The 19,471-nt window shown below is 43.5% G+C and overlaps 2 protein-coding genes across 5 annotated transcripts in view; one reads left to right on the plus strand and one right to left on the minus strand.

The window, feature by feature from the left end:
- The window catches only part of LOC133515247 (glutathione hydrolase 1 proenzyme-like), a 61,102-nt gene extending 47,225 nt beyond the window's left edge, over window positions 1–13,877 (plus strand). For 3 of the 4 annotated variants that reach the window (XM_061847595.1, XM_061847596.1, XM_061847598.1), the window contains 13 exons: window positions 636–693; window positions 2,254–2,446; window positions 5,502–5,632; window positions 5,717–5,806; window positions 7,127–7,319; window positions 7,431–7,594; window positions 9,452–9,601; window positions 10,798–10,934; window positions 11,023–11,210; window positions 11,293–11,420; window positions 12,155–12,267; window positions 12,507–12,620; window positions 13,370–13,877. In XM_061847595.1, coding sequence (XP_061703579.1) covers window positions 636–693; window positions 2,254–2,446; window positions 5,502–5,632; window positions 5,717–5,806; window positions 7,127–7,319; window positions 7,431–7,594; window positions 9,452–9,601; window positions 10,798–10,934; window positions 11,023–11,210; window positions 11,293–11,420; window positions 12,155–12,267; window positions 12,507–12,620; window positions 13,370–13,516 — 1,806 coding nt within the window. In that variant the 3' untranslated portion in view covers window positions 13,517–13,877. Of the gene's footprint in view, window positions 1–506; window positions 694–2,253; window positions 2,447–5,501; window positions 5,633–5,716; window positions 5,807–7,126; window positions 7,320–7,430; window positions 7,595–9,451; window positions 9,602–10,797; window positions 10,935–11,022; window positions 11,211–11,292; window positions 11,421–12,154; window positions 12,268–12,506; window positions 12,621–13,369 lie in introns of all 4 variants that reach the window. The other variant, XM_061847597.1, reaches the window with a different exon arrangement.
- A 2,517-nt stretch (window positions 13,878–16,394) lies between these two features.
- LOC133490965 (histone H4) lies at window positions 16,395–18,587 on the minus strand. The gene has a single exon (XM_061801720.1). The coding sequence runs from the start codon at window positions 17,495–17,497 to the stop codon at window positions 17,186–17,188; it is 312 nt and encodes a 103-aa protein (XP_061657704.1). The 5' UTR covers window positions 17,498–18,587; the 3' UTR covers window positions 16,395–17,185.
- Window positions 18,588–19,471: the final 884 nt, after the last annotated feature.

The raw sequence follows: 19,471 nt of genomic DNA on the forward strand, positions 1-19,471 counted from the left end.
ATTTGAAGTCTTTCAATAATGCGGTCATTACTAGTAAATACAAAAACTACTACTGGTCCTTTCGCTATTACTAGTAACTAGAACAACCACAACTTCTACAGTTATTAATATTACAAGTTGGCCTACAATTAATGCTCATGATACAACTAAAAGTGACCAATACTAGTTCTAGTGGTACTTCATACTAATGGGATTATATTTTACCGATACTACTAAGACTCCTACTAATTACTATTACTGATACTCTTGATAGTAGTCCTAGTAATACTACTACTAATAATAATGTCAACCACAAAACGACTGTTAGATAATACTACTACGACTGCTTAATAGTACTATTGTGAATACTACTACTATTGCTCGCGCTGCGACTCCAACTTCTATCAATACTATCAAGTACCACCACTACTACTTATAACATGACTAATACTGCTGCTACGAAAACAATAACGGCAAATCTCAATAACACAAAAAGCAGTTGAATATGATTGCCGATATGATTTCAGTGCGGCCGCGCGACGCAGAGCAGCGTCACGGTCCCGCTCGGCTTAAAGTTTACGACGCCGCCACCGCCGATAGTTACATATTGAAAAGCCGCCGCAAGCGACTCTGACGCACGCCAACCTGCTCGGCAGATTGCGGCCGGCGACGAGCAGCGAGCTTCTTGCCCCGAGGACCCCGACCCAAGTCCAGGTAAGACCGCCGCCGTCGTGCTCACCGGTCGCCGTCCTTCGGGATGCAAACGTCACGATAGCATGTCGAGTTGAAGCAAGGCCACAAAATTGCAGAAACTCACTTAGTTACATGATGAGTTATATAACTATATACTCATCTGATTGATAATAGAAACAAAAATTTAGATGTCATTTTTTTTCCATGACTCCGCATAAAGCACTTTCTTTTCATTTTTACTCCAGTTGCCGGACTTCTTGTTCTTTTTAGGTGAATGTTTTTTTTTTTTAATCGCTGTACGCGTTCTGCTAGGGACAGAACGACCTGATGCCGGGGCCAACTGATAAGATCCACCAGGAAGCAAAAAGCAACAAAAGACGACGTTTGTGTCAAATCTAATCTCCTCTTGGTATTACAGTATTTACTACGACTATATACACTGTTAACAATACAGTAGTGACTTGCGATACCAGTTTTCCCTTGTCTCTCAAAGCACTTGTATACCAAGTCATCTTTCCCCATTGACCTGAATGGAAATGCAATTAATCCGTTCTAGCTCCCTGGAAAAGAAAAAATGTATATATAAACAATTCGGCAAATTTGGGCACAAAAGTGTTGTACTTTATATTTACTCTCCAGCTGTTTAGTAAAAAAAGTAAATATTAAACTTGGTTGTTTAACCAAACCACATCACGACTACAGACGGGCTAACCAAACTAGCATCGAAGTTGCAGCGCTATAACCCGTTACACAAGGGATATTTGAACTCGTGCGTGTGACATCACCATTTTCACGGCGCCATATTTCCAATAAAAAAGAGCTGCTGGACAGTCTGGGGGACGTTGAACCGGAACAGAATATTCACAATGTCCGAGACAGGTATTCAAAGATGTCATTCTATGGAGTACCAGCTGAAAAGACCAGAAAATATGAATGGATTTCGGCAATTAAACGTGATGGATGGTGCCCGACCAAATACACACACGACCGTGTAGCGATCACCCTAACCCTTCAATTCAGGTCGGATGTATTCTTCTCAATCTCAAATTGCCAAGAAGTATTTATAATGCCATGTTGGCTCATTTGAGAACAATGCGTTTAGAAATTAAAAAGGGAGAGGGAGTCGTCTCCAACGTACACTGAAGCGCGTTGCGGCCACACGTTAAACTTCGGTCAACCTCTCCCCGACAGATGTTTTTCTTTTTTTTTTTTTTTTTTTTTTAAATATGCCTTGTTCTCAGATGAGTCCAAGGCGTATTTAAAAAAAGAAAATAAGCCGTCGGTCACACAGAGGTTTAGGGGGGTTAACGTGTGGCCGCAACGCGCTTCAGTGTACGGGGGCTGAAGCCTATCCCAACAGTTTATTTTCTATTTTTTTAATTACGCATTTGAGGACAAGTCACATGACTTCGGTGATGTAGGTGCACGAGGACTATATAATATCAGAATACTCGCAGACATATATTCTTTATCCCTTGTGGAAAATGTCTAATATTACCACTGATATGTACGCCATCAAAGGGCTTTCTCAGTTTTGTTTTTGTTTGTCTTGTAGTTTGAGGTTCACTTTTGTGTTTCCAGGAATCGCCGATCGCAAGGGCGTCAAAATGGTGAAGGTGACCGTCGTGCTGGCGGTGACGCTGCTGGTGGTGGCGGCGGTGGCCATATTTGTGGGCGTGTACTTTGGCACCGGCGGGAAGACGCGGCCGGGCGACCACGTGTACCTGCGGGCGGCCGTGGCGGCGGACGCCGGGCCGTGCTCGGTGGTTGGCAGGCGAGGACGCGCGCACTCACCCCAGGGACTCAAATGTCGAGCTACATTATATCATACACTACATGTACATACAGTACAGTACACTTTACTGTATGTACACAAGTGTACAATTTACTCTACACTCATTCAGAAGGCAAAAGCAACTTTTTTTTTACCAAGTGCTACTACAACTAAATACTACAATAATAACTACTATTAAATACTATGACTACAAAATTTCAACCCTGCAGCTAATAATAAATGCTACGACTACTAAATGCTAGTGCTGCCACACATAGATATTACTACGAGTAGTAGTAAATACAACTGCAGTCCACTAAAACTGCGACTAAATACTGCACTATGATCACGACAACTAGTACTACATCATACTACTGTCACTACTAAATCCAGCTAATTATTTTAACTGAAAGTACTAAATATTACTATGGCTTATAAATACTACTACTACTACTACAAAATACAAAGTATTACCTCAACTAAGTACTACAATAACTACTATTAAATACTATGCTGACTACTACAAACTTTCAACCCTACAGCTACTAATAAATGCTACAACTACTAAATACTCGCGCTGCTACACATAAATATTACTACTACTAGTAGCAAATACAACTACTGTCCACTACATCTGCTACTAAATACTGTACTGTGATCATGAGAACTAATACTACATCATACCATTGCCAGTACTAAATAAAACTATTTTAACTGAAAGTACTAAATATTACTATGGCTTATAAATACTACTACTACAAAATACTGTTATGTCTACTACTAAATGCAAAGTATTACTACAACTAAGTACTACAATAACTAGTATTAAATACTATGCTGACTACTACAAAATTTCAACCCTACAGCTACTAATAAATGCTACAACTACTAAATACTAGTGCTGCTACACATAAATATTACTACTAGTAGTAGTAAATACAACTACTGTCCACTACATCTGCTACTAAATACTGTACTGTGATCACGATAACTAATACTACATCATACCACTGCCAGTACTAAATAAAACTATTTTAACTGAAAGTACTAAATATTACTACGGCTTATAAATACTACTACATACTAAGTATTACTACAACTAAATACTACTAATGCTACCACCGCCACTACTAAATAAAACAAATTTTGAATAAAAGTACTAAATTTGACTATGGCTTATAAATACTACTACTACTACAAAATACTGTTGTGTCTACTACTGAATACTTGTTACTCTGACCATGACTACAAAAATCTACCACCACTCAATTTTAATTCTACGTCTCCTAATAAATGCCACCAGGAGCCGACTACTAAATACTGGTAGTACAACTGGATACTACTACAAAGTCGTAAAACGGCAGTCTACACCGCCGCTGAGAATTGAACCTGACGAATTCGGCCTACGCAGACGTGACAGTTAATAATTCCCCGACACGATTCACTTCACACACTTGAATTCACGTAACCCAGCTCAAGCTGAACTGCAGTGTGACATACACAGTACTGTATACTTGTACTGCCACAATATTCTATATTCAGTATTCATCCTGTGGAACCATAGTGGAAGATGTACACACAGACGACTTTCCCCGGGCGGATGAGCGATCCCTTTGTCACGCCGGCGCGACTCGCACGGCGCCGTCGCGTCCGCGGCTTAACGTCAGACGCGGCGAACATGCGAATGACTTGCGCGGCGTTCTCGCAAAAGCTGCAAAATCACCACGGGCGGATGAACAGAGCTCCTCTGTACATTTACATCACTGATCTGATGTATATTCCGTCCAATACGATATCACGGTTGACTTCTCTCGATCCAAATGGGAACGCCATGTTCCAGCCTCTCCAAAAAGGGCCAAGTTTTTTTTTGTAATGTGACTTTTTAATCGGGAAAACAACACTAGATAATATCATACTTCACTCAGCATATAGTAATAATGTCCAGCCATCCCTTTTCTGAGCCGCTTATCCTCGCAATGGTAATGGGGAGTGCTGGGTCCAATCCGAGCTACCATCGGGAAGAGCTGGTCGCCAAGCCAATCGCAGGCCACTTAGAGACAAACAAGCAATCACACTCGCAATCACACCTTGAGACAATTCCCACAGAGGGCCGTTATGAATGTGGAGCAAAAATATTTAATGATCTCATGATATCTACATCTTCAATTTATGAACTAGTTTTGGAATCAGAAAGCAAGGGTAGTTTGTTTTTCAACTATTCACGTTTGTCATCTCTCAACTTTATCATTCATGATATATGACAATTTGAAATTTTGGTACAGATTTTTACAAAGAATCATGGAAATTGACACTCTAAATTCAGCTTCGCGGGCCACATCTGGCCCCCGGGCCTTGAGTTTGACACCTGTGATTTAGACTGTCCGATTATTGTTGTGCACGTTTTTGGCATGTGGGAGAAAAGCCACGCAGGCACGGGGAGAACTTGCAAACTCCGCACAGGCGAGGCCGGGATTTGAACCCCGGTCCTCAGAACTGTGAGGCCAACGCTCTACAGCTGCTCCACCGTGCTCCCCATCGTAATAAAATATTTAAGTAAAAGTTGAAAGCAAGCGTGAGAGTGATGATAAATTCATAATGTTCACGACTAGGCCACTGGGAGGCGAATTCGAACACTCAAGAAAACACCAACAAAGAAGACTTTCACAACTACTGTGACAGTAGATAATAATATTATGGTATGGTAACATTTTATTGTCTGTCGTCAATATACGTGAAATATACAAAGAGCCGAAATTACTTTTCCAAGAGGCCATAATGCCAAAAAATTTTCGTCGCAGATAGAGAATATATGTGTGCCTGTGAGTATTACTAAACTACCCGTCTACATGTGTTGCACCACCGTTTCAGGATTTGCATCATCTTGATTAGCTTTGCGCTCGTATTTCAACTCACAAGTCAAAGCAAAATAATTTTTTTTTTTTAATTCAGCGGAACGACAGCTCTTGTCGAAAAAACTGGTCTACCGGATCACTCGTATCTGGAGGCAGGTGCGCTCGTAAAACTAATTAAAGGCGTTTTGCGTGTGTTTCGACAGCGACACGCTGAAGAAAGGAGGCTCGGCCGTGGACGCCGCCATCGCCGCCTTGCTTTGCGTCGGACTGATGAACGCTCACAGTATGGGCATCGGTGGAGGGCTCTTCATCACCATCTACAACGCAACAACCGGTACGCCGGCCGCCGGTTCCCGTTGACTCGCTAACTCGCTGCCGCCGTGCGCCGTGACGCTTCCTCCCTTGCAACGCGCTGCAGGCGCGGTGGAAACTATCGACGCCCGGGAGACGGCGCCTCGCGACGCGACTGAGAACATGTTTGGGAACAGCACTGATTTGTCCCAGAAAGGTACTCCAACCACTCTTACTCTTCAGTTTACGAAAGCATTTTTTTTTTTTTTTTAATGATCCATTTGAGGTTCTTTATCTTTGGAATATTTGGCAACACGTCACTGATCATCACAGCAAAACCCCGATATCGTGGATCATCTCATATTTATAGTAAGTCCTCCATGTGATTGTCTGACGCATAGATAGGATAACAGTTCGTCCTAACTAGTAGTGGCAGGCTACATAAATCCGCTAACAATGTTGACTTTACCTTAGATGTGCAGCTAACGCTAGTGCCCCGCTAACGCTAGCACGCTAACAGGGTTTAGGGTTGTTTTTTTTTTTTAACATACCGGTAAAAATAACAGGGCAGGACCGGTAAAAGTCACTTCCTCGGTACATATATTCCACCGGTCTCACTCTTACCTTTTCCGCTCGAGTGCCCACTTGCGACCGTTGGAAAAAAATGCACAAATCAGCCGCATCACCGCAAAAAGTGTTGAAAGCGTGTGGGGAAAAAGTCTCAGTTTATAGGGCAGAAATTACGGTAATATTAATACCGTTACCGGTGCGACTAATGGGGAGGCGGTGTGAGATGAAGGACGTCCGCCGCAACTCAACCGGTCCTGCTTCCATCCTAAAATCTTGCCGTTTTCTGTCTCAAACTGTCAGCGCGATGTAAACGCGTCGCCGTTCTGTCGATTCATACCATCAAGATTCGCAATACTTTGGTTTGCACGTGTGAATAAAAAGTCAACAATTTTTTTACTTCTAAAATATGATTTGAATAATTTTTTTTTACAAAGATGGTACACAGAGTTTAACGCTAGCACCGCGCTAACACGGCCAGTTTAAAAAAAAAAAAAAAACATACCGGTAAAAATCACTGAGACACGGCAGTAACATGCTAGCGCAGCGCTAACAGGGCCGGGCCGGTAAAAGTCACTTCCTCTGCACATATACAGTATTCCACCGGTCTCACTCTTACCTTTTCCACTGAAGTGCCCCCTTGCGGCCGTTAGACAAATTAGCCGCATCACCGCATAAACCGCAGGGTCGAAAGCCTGTGGGGGAAAAGTCGCGAAATTACGATAATCCCAAAAATGTTTCTACAACGGGAACAGTAATCTCCTTTCAGAATCGTAAAATAATGAAAACAATTGCTGTTTGTTGAATGAATGTAAATAAAGGTCGGTATCACCTCCCGAATAAGAAACACTTTTGATTCTTTGGAACTTGATCCGCAAAGAAACGGTGACCGTTATCATGTGTGGTTTCTCACATCCTTCCCATAATTAGCCAAGAAATGATCCGGCTTCCCTTTTTTATGGCCCGACAGGAGCTTTATCCATCGCCGTTCCCGGAGAGATTCGAGGTTACGAGCTGGCTCACGACCGGCACGGAAAACTTCCCTGGAAGGATTTGTTCCAGCCGAGCATCGATCTGGCGGAGAGAGGATTTCCTTTAGGCAGGGCGCTCGCCTCGGCTCTGGCGCGACATAAGACGACCGTCGTCAAGGACGCGGCCTTGTGGTGGGAACGAGAAAACTGTCTCGACGCTCCTTTTTCTCGCCTGTTTGTTTGAAGCGACGCTAATTGCTATAATTTCAAACAAAAAAAATATGTACGTGGCTTGTGTCGCAGTGAGGTTTTCTGCAGCGCCGGCGGCGGCGACGTCTTGAAAGAGAACGATACCATCAGGTTTCCAGAGCTTGCAAAGACTTACAGGAAAATAGCAGAAGGGGGCGCTGACGTCTTCTACCGTGGGGAAATTGCGAAGAATTTGGTCGCGGATATTCAAGATGCAGGTACTGTATTTTCACAATTTTATAATCCTACAGATCCTGAAAGTGAAAAGTTTTTATCAATGTTACAGCCATGCTTTTTTGAGGGTTATTGCTATCAAGTCGTTCTTCAATTGGTTATCCTATAGATATTTTATTTCGCCTCCACCACCGCCAACATAAAACTGATTTTTGATACTACTAACTCTCGTTTATAAATGTTGGACTTCTGTCATTGAACTGCATATTTAGGTACTGAATGTACGGTAGAAACTCTGTCGATCTGTGACTCAATCAGCCTTTGGGCAACGGTTAGCATTCGCAATTAGCATTAGCACGCTAGCAGTTACATTGTCGGTTGAAAGAAAACGCTAACTAGCATTCACCTCACTCATACAACATGTTATTTAAACATTACAAATCTGATATCATCTTAAAAATCACTTAGAGGTGCTCCGCTGCCTTTTTTGGATATCTTTTTAACAGGCCCAACAGCGCATCCCTCTCTCTAGCGAATGTCCGTTCGCTAAATATGAACAATAGCTAATTGGTTCTGGGCAGAACTAAGATGCATTTTATTCTCATTTATAAATGTTGGACAGCTGTCATTGAACTTCGTACTTAGTCCCTGAATGTATGGTAGATACTGTAGATCTTTGACTAAATCAGCCTTCGCGCAACGATTAGCATTAGCACGCTAGGGATTACATTGTAAGTTAAAAGAAAACGCTAACTACCATTCACATAACTCGTACATCATTTTATATAAAAATTACAAATCTAATACTGCCTTAAAAATCACTTCCAGGTGCTCCGCTGCCTTTTTTGGACGTTTTTCACAGGCCCAACGGCGCATTCCTCTTTAGCGAATGTCCGTGCGGTAAATATGGACACTGGCTTATTGGTTCCGCGCAGAACAACACAAAACAACACAACACTTTTTTTCTTTGTTTGTTTTTATTGCCTTGAGGTTGAAATTTTTGTGTCAACCAATTTTTTTGTGGTTCACTTGGCCAGTTAAGCCGATTCTTCTTGTTTTGTTTTGTTTTGTTTTTTTTCATTCCTAAACTTATCCAAGCTAGCTTTTACAGACAGAAGTAGAATTTACCTCGGGTTAGTTTCGAGCCAACGGTAGGGCAGATCTGGATAAACAAGCTTTCATATTTAGACCAGTAAGCAATTTAGTCTTCAATTAATCAAAGATGACTTTTGGCAAGAGAAGTGGACTACACTTGAAGAGGGTCACCAACCAATCACAGGACAGTGAATACTCGGTTCTCCAACGTCTCGAATAAATCGGTTTTCGAATGAAGATTTCTACATTTTTTTGCTTGTGTTTTCGAATGAAAATCGGTACTCGAACGCCCCCAACAAAACCCAGAAACAACGTAACGCGTGCGGCCCGACCAGCTGACCCACGACGCGCGCCGTTATTGTGTATAACGCAGACGTGGAAAATATCGATTCGGTTTTCAAACAAATCGGTTCTCGAACCGGATTCTGCAACGGATTGCAGATCGAGAACCGAGGTCGTACTGTATCATATTTTATGTTAATGCCTGCTTCATTTGATGTCGTTTCCCCCTTCACCCAACCCCAAAAATGTCTTTCTTGAAAAACATTAAATTTAGAGCAATATCTACATTCAATGTTTACATGAGGACAAAATGCTGCATTTATCTCCTCAAAGCTGGCTTTTCATTTTTTTTATAACATATACATTTGAATGTCTTTTTTTTTCCATAAGACGGCGCGAACACTCTCAAGCGCCGCAGCAAACTGCTCGCCTCTCCGCGGCATCTAATTTTACCGCCGTGACGGATTTGTATCCCCCGATTGAGTCCAAGCGCATTCACGCCGTTTGTCTGTTCGCCTGCGCAGGCGGAATCATCACAATGGAGGATCTGAGGGATTATGCGCCCGTCTTGGATGAGGAGCCTTTGAGCGTGAACGTGGGGGAGTACACCATGTCGGTTCCCAACGCCCCCGCCAGCGGCCCCGTGCTCTCGCTGATACTGAACATCTTGAATGGTAAACCTCGGGTGCCCTGTCCAAAAAAAGCACCTTGAGTGGGAGAGGATGCGCTTTCGCGCGAGCCGCATTCGCTTCCCGGGTAACGGGGAAAAACTCCCGTAGATTTGCAGTGCAAACCAAATCTGCAAAGCTACGGTGAGATCTTTTCGGCGAGATCATCAGGGTTGTTGAAAAAAATTAATTTACATTTGCCGTGCACTGAGCGACTGTACACAATTTACCGGGACAATCTTAAAAAAAAAATTACATGCCGGCCTACAGAGCGCACCTTGGTCATAAGCCCCGTACTGCGCTAGCGTTAAACTTTCTGTGTACCGATGCTTATAACCAGGTGCGCTAACGCTAGCGCCATGCTAACGTTAAACTCTTTCTGTGTACCAAGGTTTATAACCAGTTGCGCTAACGCTAGCACCACCCTAACGCTAGCGCCGTGCTAGCGTTAAACAATTTCTGTGTACCGAGGTGTATAACCAGGTGCACTAAAGTTAGCTCTGCCCTAACGCTAAACTCTTTCTGTGTACCGAGGCGTATAACCAGGTGCGCTAACGCTAGCTCCGCACTAATGCTAGCACCGTGCTAGCGCTAAACTCTTTCTGTGTACCGAGGCTTATAAACAGTTGCGCTAATTCTAGCCCCGCGCTAACGCTCGTGCCGTGCTAGCGTTAAACTCTTTCTGTGTACGGTAGCTTATAATCAGCTGCGCTAATGCTAGCTCTGCGCTAATGCTAGCGCCGTATCACCGCAGAAACCGCAGCGTTGAAAGCATGTGGGAAAAAAAGTCATGGTTTGTAGGCCGGAATTGACGGTAGTGACGCAACCAACTCACTGCTGCGTTAAAAGCTGATTTTACCAGGAAGCGTTTGGAGGCTCCTTATACAATTTAGTGCACTCTGTCATTGTTTTTTTTTATTTAACACCAAGCAACATGGTACAATTGTCAAGGAAGAAGGAGAGGAATTATTATTTTACATACAGAAATTTAGATATTTTTCAAAACATTCAATAATTTATTAGATCAATGATCGTACTATTATATCATTAAAATAATTAATTCTACACAATTGAAGTTTATTTTTTTGTTTTTTTTACTTGAGTCAAATGTCCTGATCCATCTATTTTTTTTTAAAGTCTCTTAATTATTAAAATAAATTTTAGAAAAATATGTCACTTGGGCACTGGCATATCCTTTCCAGGGTATAATTTGACGCCCGAGAGCGTAGCGAGCACCGACGCGAAGATCCTGACGTACCACCGCGTCACGGAGGCCTTCCGCTTCGCCTACGCCAAGAGGACCTTGCTGGGGGATCGCGCCTTCCTTAACATCACGGATGTGAGTAACGACGCCTTCACGTTCAAGCGTGCGGCGATGCTTACCTTTAGTTTTCGAACTAATTTGACGTCTCTCTCGCTGCGCGCAGCTCATCGAGAACATCACCTCACTGCCGTACGCCGACGAGCTGCGAGCGAGGATTACGGACTGGACCACGCATAACATGAGCTACTACGAACCCGAGTTTTATCTCCCCGACAACCACGGCACCTCGCACATCTCCGTGGTGGCGGAGGACGGAAGCGCCGTGGCGGCCACCAGCACCATCAACCAGTAGTACGACCCCCTCGGCGGCGCGCTCGACCGGCGACGTGTTTTTTTTTTTTTTAATGTTCCGACGGTCGCTGTCGGCCTGCAGTTTGGGCTCCAAAGTCATGTCGGCGTCGACGGGAATCCTCCTCAACAACGAAATGGACGACTTCAGCTCCCCGCTCATCACCAACGGTTTTGGAGTGCCTCCGTCGCCCAGCAACTTCATCAGGCCAGGTGAGATCAGAGCGGCGACGAGATCCGAGCTGTCGTGTGGCCATTTTTTTTTTTTTTTTTTTTTTGACTTGAAAGCAAAAAAGTTAGTCGAGCTCTATAAGGTGGCAACTCCAGTCATATATGCATATGAAAAATGTACGCGCGTGGTCAGTCATGCCCGCAGACATAAAGTTGCGGGTGCATGTTCTGTTTGTAATCACGAGTGTACCCCTTTAAGAGTGGAGGGGGGCGGTGTCAGGTAAACTAGGAAGTAGAAGTAGGCTGAGCAGCAGCTCGTTGTTAGAGACCGTGTGTTCAGGGTAAGTGCGCAATTGCGCAGTGGCGCAGCTCAGAGGGAACATTGGTCAAGACGACACAAAATAAGCGCCATCTTTCAATATCTATGTAATTCTACTCGTAACAAATTTGATGCACGTGATTTTTCATGCTCGACTGCGCAGATCTGCGAGTGCGATGGCGCTCGGGCGCATAAATCAAATCACAGTTGCTGCAAATCACAACAGATTTTTTTTTTTTTTTTTTAAGTGCTTCGAGCCGTTTTATTGGCACTCCCAGGTGAGGCGTACTATCAAAGTAAACATAAAACAAAGAGGATTGTGAATTTTGTATTTTTAGATAAAATTGGAGCATTACCTTAACCAAGAAAAGCATAAAAGGGCAAAATGACAAGCATAATTACAGAAAATAATTTGTAACACTTCGCTCTGGTTTATGGCCAATAACCCTGTTCACAGGGAAAAGGCCCATGTCCTCCATGTGTCCAACCATCCTCTTCGACGAAAACCGCCGAGTGAAGATGGTGGTGGGCGGCTCGGGCGGTACGAAGATCACGACCGCCGTTGCTCAGGTGAGCCTTCGAGGACGCAGCCACCGGCCTCGCCGTTGATCACGCATCCATTTCCTCAGCTGCCGGCCTCGCCGTTGATCACGCATCCCTTTCCTCAGCTGCCGTTCCCAGACGCCGCCGGTTCAGCCGTGCCCTCACTTCATGCTTACTGTGCACTGTTTATTTCTTGATGATATAGATTATCATTTTGCCCTGAAAGTCTTGTTTTTGTTATCTATCTTCTCTATTCTGCTCACTAGGTGATCCTGAAAGCGCTCTTCTTCAACTACGACCTGAAGAAAGCCGTGTCCGACCCGAGGCTCCACAACCAGCTGAGTCCCAACGCCACTGTGGCCGAGCCCGACTTCGACAAAGTACCGTAATTCCTGACCTACAGAGCGCACCCAGTACATTTGTAAAGGAAATACCATTTGGTACATACGTACGCCGCAGCTGTGTAAAAGCCGCAAGCGCCCACATTGAAACAGGAGATATTTACAAAGAAAGGTGGTACACAGAGAGTTTAACGCTAACGCTAATGCTAGCGCTGCGCTAATGCTAGTGCTGGTCCCGCGCTAATGCTCGCGCCACGCTAACAGGGCCGGTTAAAAAAAAAAAAAACATACCGGTAAAAATCACTGAAGACACAGCAGTAAGACGCTAGAGCAGTACTAACAGGGCCGGACCGGTAAAAGTCACTTCCTCGGCATATAGATTCCACCGGTCTCACTCTTACCTTTTCCGGTCGAGTGCCCCCTTGCGGCCGTTAGAAAAAAAATGCACAAATTAGCCGCATCACAGCATAAATCACGGGGTTGAAAGCATGTGAAAAAAGTCACGGCTTATAGGCCAGAAATTACGCTAATATTAATATCGTTGCTGTACATACAGTACACGATGCAACTGATGGGGAGGCGCTGCAAGATGCAGATGTCGCCCCCGACGCTACCGGTCCTGCGTCCAGCCTAAAATCTTGCCGTTTTCTGTCTTAAACTGGCAGAACGACGTAAACATGCCGGCGTTCTATCGATTCATACCGTCGAGATTCCCGAAACTTTGGTTTGCACGTGTGAATAAAAAGTTTAAAAAATGTTTACCTGTAAAATATGCTTGTTTTTTGCAGGTTGTCCTGCAGGGTCTGGCAAAGAAGAACCACGTGACGCAGTTTCTCAAGTCGAGCGGTGCCGTGGTGCAGGCGGTGGTCCGCTACGAGGACGGACTCCACGCCCAGTCGGACCCTCGCAAGTGGGCGTACGCCGCGGGCTACTGAGCTCACGGCGTAATTCGGGATTCGGATTCGGAGACCCTCGGGACTACTGCCAGGTGTCTTTTTTTGTTTGTTTTTGTTTTTGCACCAAACGCTCTCCCAATAAGTTTTATTTGATTAAGTGCGTCAGGAACCAAAAAAAATCGGATTTGCTCCTGGTGTGCGCGTCATTTTTGGACATCGCCTCGGTCCTTTTTAAAGGAGCGACGGAATATTTCAAGCACAGCCAGCCTCTCTTTGGGCCTTTTCCTGATCACAAAAGTCATAAAAGTGTACGATCCTTTATTTATGAAGGCCTTTTGTAAATCATCAGCGCTCTTAAGTCATTGCTGTCCATTAAAATTCGTGAAAATTTTTCACATTACGAAGTTGTCGCATTGTTGTATACATTGTACACAATATTTGCGCGATGTCAGAGATGTCATTGAATAATCGACGACCTGAATACGAAAAAATCATTTGTCAATCAACTGCGTGTACGATCCGAAAATCTAGTTTTAAAAAAAAAAAAATCTCTTTCAAAATAATTAAAAGATATGATTATCGGCTGTCGCTATCGATTATGGTATGCGGTAAGAAAGATTTTAACGATGTCCGACAATCGTGAAAAGCTTACTGGTCAGTCTTAGTACTACAACAGATTTCCCGCAGTCGAGGATCGATGTGGTTTTGGGTGGTTGGTGTGTTGTCACCAGTAATCCACAAACTTTCATCAAAGTAAGAGAAATATGTTGGAATAGTACAAGACGTGTATGAGGGCAGCAGAACAGCGATGAGGTGTGCCTTACATGCGTCAGAAGAATTTAGGGTGGAGGTGGGACTGCATCAGGGATCCGCTCTGAGCCCCTTCCTGTTTGCGGTAGTAATAATAGGCTGACATATGAGGTTAGACTGGAATCCTCTTGGACCGTGATGTTTGCAGATGACATTGTGATCTCCAGCGAGGGTTGACAACTTGAAATACTGCGCGTCAACAATCCAGAGCGATGCTGAGTGTGGTAAAGAAGTGAAGAAACTGGTCCAAGCAGGTTGGAACAGCTGGCGGAAGGTGTCTGGTGTTCTATGTGACAGAAGAGTCTCCGCCAGGATGAAGGGCAAAGTCTATAAAACAGTGGTGAGGCCGGCCATGATGGACGGATTAGATACGGTGAAGGCACTGAAGAGACAACTGGAGGTGGCAGAAACGAAGATGTTGAGGTTCTCGCTTGGATAGGATCAGAAATGAGCTCATTAGAGGGACGGCCAAAGTCGGGTGTTTTGGAGACAAGGTTCGAGAGAGCAGACTTGGATGGTTTGGACATGAGAGTGAGGAAATTGGTAGGAGGGTGACGAGGATGGAGCTATCAAGGAAGAGCGAGCGAAGAAAAGGTCGATGGATGTTGTGAGGGAAGACATGAAGACGGTGGGCGTAAGAGAGGAAAATGCACGAGATGCGCTTCGATGGGAATAGATGACACGGTCTGGCGACACCTAATCGGGACAAGCCGAAAGGAAAAGAAGACATTTCAGAAGGACTCAATTCAGCCATTCTTCATTTTCTCCATTCCACGGTGCACTTTTCCACCTGGCGGAGGTCATAAAGCCCTAAATTGGGCATATGTGAATGTTTCACGCCCCAGGATTCCCAAAGCCCCCCCAAAAAAACGAATAAAGATTCCCGCCCGCTCTGGCCGAGCAACTCGGCAATTAGGAGACAATGGCGTCTGGCTCTTTCGCGCCTCCGAGGCCCATTTAGGCTCCGCCTCAGGTCCACGTACGCATCGCGAGCAGTTCTGGAACGCACACGCTCGATATCTTCACTCCACCCAGACCGTAAAACACCGGCAGCGGTTTTGATTTCATTTTGGACCGCGGCAGAGGCGCGTCGTCGTTCCGGCACCGGCCTCCATTACGCCACTGAGAGTTACTTCGTAGGTATGCTTGCCCTCAATTTATGACGTCAATTCAAAAACAGTCGTGGACAAAAATATCAGAGTACTTAGTCTCATTTTTTTTTTTTTTTATTATTCGGGATGTAACATTTTCTATATGGTGCCTCAGTAAAGATGAAATATGAATTAAAATCATCCACGCATTCATCAGTTCCAGACAATTTTCTAACGAGATGAATGAAGAATATTTTTAGATTATCTGTCACTAGCAAAACATTCCGCCGACCTCTCCACTACCGGTCCAGCGCTGCCAAATATGAACAAAATCGGGTCAAACACTAGTAGCGTTCAGCAAGGCCTTTTCTGGATACTTGTATGATGAAAGAAAAAAATCTGTAAATCAAATTGACATTTTGATCATAAATCAGTTTTTGAGTCACTCTATGGATGTCTAAATATTATAATAAATACATTTATAATATTTTCCACTTCACAGGACGGCCGTGCTGGCCTACAATAACAGCATTTTTATGTATTTATTACAATTTCCCCTACATTTGGTTCTGATCATTTTTGTGAGGAAAAAATGAAAAAAAATCATAGAATGCTTTCAGAGGCCAGACAAACATGACGTGACAAATTATTTTTATTGAATTTTTACATGAGATAGTTTGCATCCTTGCTGTGCTGTGCACATCTAAATGAAACCCATATTTCATAATTTACATCTCCCGACAAGCACAAAATGCTACCCACGCATATCGCACATGCCAAAAAGAGAAATTCTGGCGCTGCCCGTTCCAGATTGGAAACATAACTTTCATCTGGTGGATTATCATAAGTCACTCAGTCACCGTGTGCATTTTTAAAACGACACTAAAGACACATTTTTCTTGGCATGGACAAGTACTCCGACGGCCAGGCTGATGATTGAACATCATTGCGAAAATATAAACCGGATGACAGTCTTCATTTACTGTCGGCGATATCAAACAATATTCACGGTCATCATCATTGTCGAAACCCTTTATTAACAGTACAAATCAAATAAATGTCACCGGATTTTATTGTGCATGTTTCCGAGGAAGCAGATTGCATTTCTTCTCTTCATTAGACAATTTTATTTCACTCCCATCTTGTTTTCCTCCACGCTTTTGACCACAGTGGGTGTCCAAAATGCTAGCGCGCCATCTAGTGGCAAGCCGCTATATCACACTGCAGTATATTACGTATATTAACTAACTGGCAGTTCAAGTATTGCAGTAATATGATCGAAAATATTGTTGGTGTACTACAATGAAAAAGACTAGAAAATTTGCTTCCTATAAATACGTAGTTTGCAGCTGATCATACATTAAAATTATTTTTAATGTTTCTCAACTGGTACGTAGTCGAGATGGCGAATTATACAAGTCTTACTTTTTGAGTAGAACTATGTATGTACTCTTAATTATTAAGATATATTTGTATATCAAATAGCTCTATGAATTAAATTTCAATTTCCGAAATAAAAGTAGAGGCAGCACGGGACAGAAATTAAATGCGGGTCCATTTGTGTTTTTTTTTTTTTTTAACCAGTAGTACTCATGTTGGCCAGTAGATGGCAACAGCGTGGGATCTCGATAAGCATTCCACCGGAAAACACGTCAGAAGAGCGGGCTCGTGCGTACACTACTAGAACGGAGCTAACCTTCCAAATTATTTTAACATGGCGGATACAGAACGGCCCTTGTAGATTATCTGTGCGGTCCTCAAAAGGACCTTTTTGGTTTTGATTCGGTTGACGAAGACAGTTCCGAGCTCAGCCGCCGAAGCCGTACAGGGTGCGTCCCTGGCGCTTGAGGGCGTAGACCACGTCCATGGCGGTGACGGTCTTCCTCTTGGCGTGCTCGGTGTAGGTGACGGCGTCGCGGATGACGTTCTCCAGGAAGACCTTCAGCACGCCGCGGGTCTCCTCGTAGATGAGCCCCGAGATGCGCTTGACCCCGCCGCGGCGAGCCAGGCGGCGGATGGCGGGCTTGGTGATGCCCTGGATGTTGTCCCGGAGGACTTTGCGGTGGCGCTTGGCGCCTCCTTTCCCCAGACCTTTGCCTCCCTTTCCTCGTCCTGACATTTTGTTCCTTCCTTGGCCGCGAAGTAGGCAGATACCGGCTTAGCCCGCCGAACAGGGGCTCTTATAACCAGACTGCGGACCTGAGAGAGGAACGGGGACGGTCACTCAGTAATCTCCTCCTTTATGACGTCGCTAAACACAATGCCGCCCTTTTCTCTCATTTCAAATGTGACTGAATCCGCGCAGGTTTCGATGTTACTCACGGCATTAAAACATTATTAATGTACCCCAAAAAGTGACTGCACTCTATATCAAATCATAACTTTGCTCTTGACCCCTAAATTTTACATCGATATTCAGGAGTGACTTCACAACGTAAACTTGTCTTTGGTTTTGTGTGTGACTTGGAGTTTTTTTTTTTTTTTTAATTATGATTTATTATTTGTAGTTGTATTCTATTACATTCCTGGTAGAAAATGTGGAATTAAATTACAGTTGCTTTTTGTACAGTTTCACAATTTTAGTTATATTTTCACGTGACGAAGAAAGCGTAACTGCGATTGTTGTTTGGTTCTGACCGGACGTAACCCTGCCCGGTGGCACTGACGGTGAATTTTAGACAGTGAATTATAGCAACTGTTGAAAATATTCAAAACCCGGTGGCACTAATTTACTCCCATATAATTGTGGCCAACTTCATTTCTAAAATAGTCTCGTCAACACTCGAGTGCAGGTTTACTCGCTGTACGACTTCCCGTTTTAAAGATTCCGCTTCCCGTGTGCTGAAGCGTCTCGACACTAGATGGCGCCATTGTGGTATTCCCGTGGAGAGTTTCGTGCCCAGTTTTAAATATTGTTTTTTCTTGACTTTTTTTTTTTCCCTCATCAACCTTAACTTTTTATTTTTCCTTTAAAATTCTAAAAAAAAATGGTGGTTAACCTTTATTTTTAAAGTTTAATTTTGTTATTTTTGGATTCTTCTTTTTTTGTGACATTTTTTTGTTTTTTTTCCACACATGCACTGTTATAGTTTTAAGCCTATTAGCATTCCCCATGTTCTGTTTACATTTACATAACTAAACATACTCTTCCCATTGTTATTTGTAGTTTGTACTGTTTTATACGTAAATTGCACATTTGATCATTATTTTACAATCACTTTTAGAATGAGTAATAACATTTATAGAAGGGTGGCGGAAAAAAAATCTTGTGTGACACATTTACACATATTCGTTTGCTGCCATTTGACAGCTGTTGAGTAGAAATATTCATGTAAGCACAGAAGACTGTCGGTGAGTGTGTTTTAATTGGCGTTATGTATGTTTGGAATTGGGTGCGGCGTAATGACACCGAATGGACCTGAATCGAGCACACAGCTATTTAGACAAAAGGTTGTCCTTATTACAAGATGGCAATTTATTTTAAAAAATGTAAAAAAAAAAAAAAAAAAAAAGAGGAGGATGCTGGGCCACACCTTGAGCAGTGATGAGCGTCTGTCATTACATAGTTATGTGATTGACTTCACTTCCTGGAGTTGGTGAAATTAACTTGTCCTCGCGACCATTCTTATCGCGACGATCTGACCTCCAGTCGGCCAATCGGGTGATCGGACACTCGCCGGGTCGCAGGTCACGTAAACGCACGTAAAGGCCATTTGTATGCACATAACCGCAATTTTCCGGCCTATAAGATGCCACTTTTTCCATCCGCTTTCAACCCTGCAGTTTATGCGGTGGTGCGGCTAATTTGCGCATTTTTTTGTAACTTCCACGAGGGGGCACTAGAGCGGAAAAGGTAAGAATGAGACAGCTGGAAGTGACTTTTAGCGGATCTGGTCGCGCTGCGCTAGCTTGTCCTTGCTAAAAAATTTCTATAGAAACAACATGTTCTATAGAACTTTGGTGATTTTCTATAGAATTCCTACAGAAAAATGGGATTTCTATACAAATTCGATAGGACTTGCATCCTACAGTTCTATAGTTCTTTAGAAATGTTCTATAGAAAATTTTTATCGGTATGTTTTTTTTAACAGGC

The sequence above is a fragment of the Syngnathoides biaculeatus genome, chromosome 17 (genome assembly GCF_019802595.1).
Source record: "Syngnathoides biaculeatus isolate LvHL_M chromosome 17, ASM1980259v1, whole genome shotgun sequence".
Taxonomy (NCBI): Eukaryota; Metazoa; Chordata; class Actinopteri; order Syngnathiformes; family Syngnathidae; genus Syngnathoides; species Syngnathoides biaculeatus.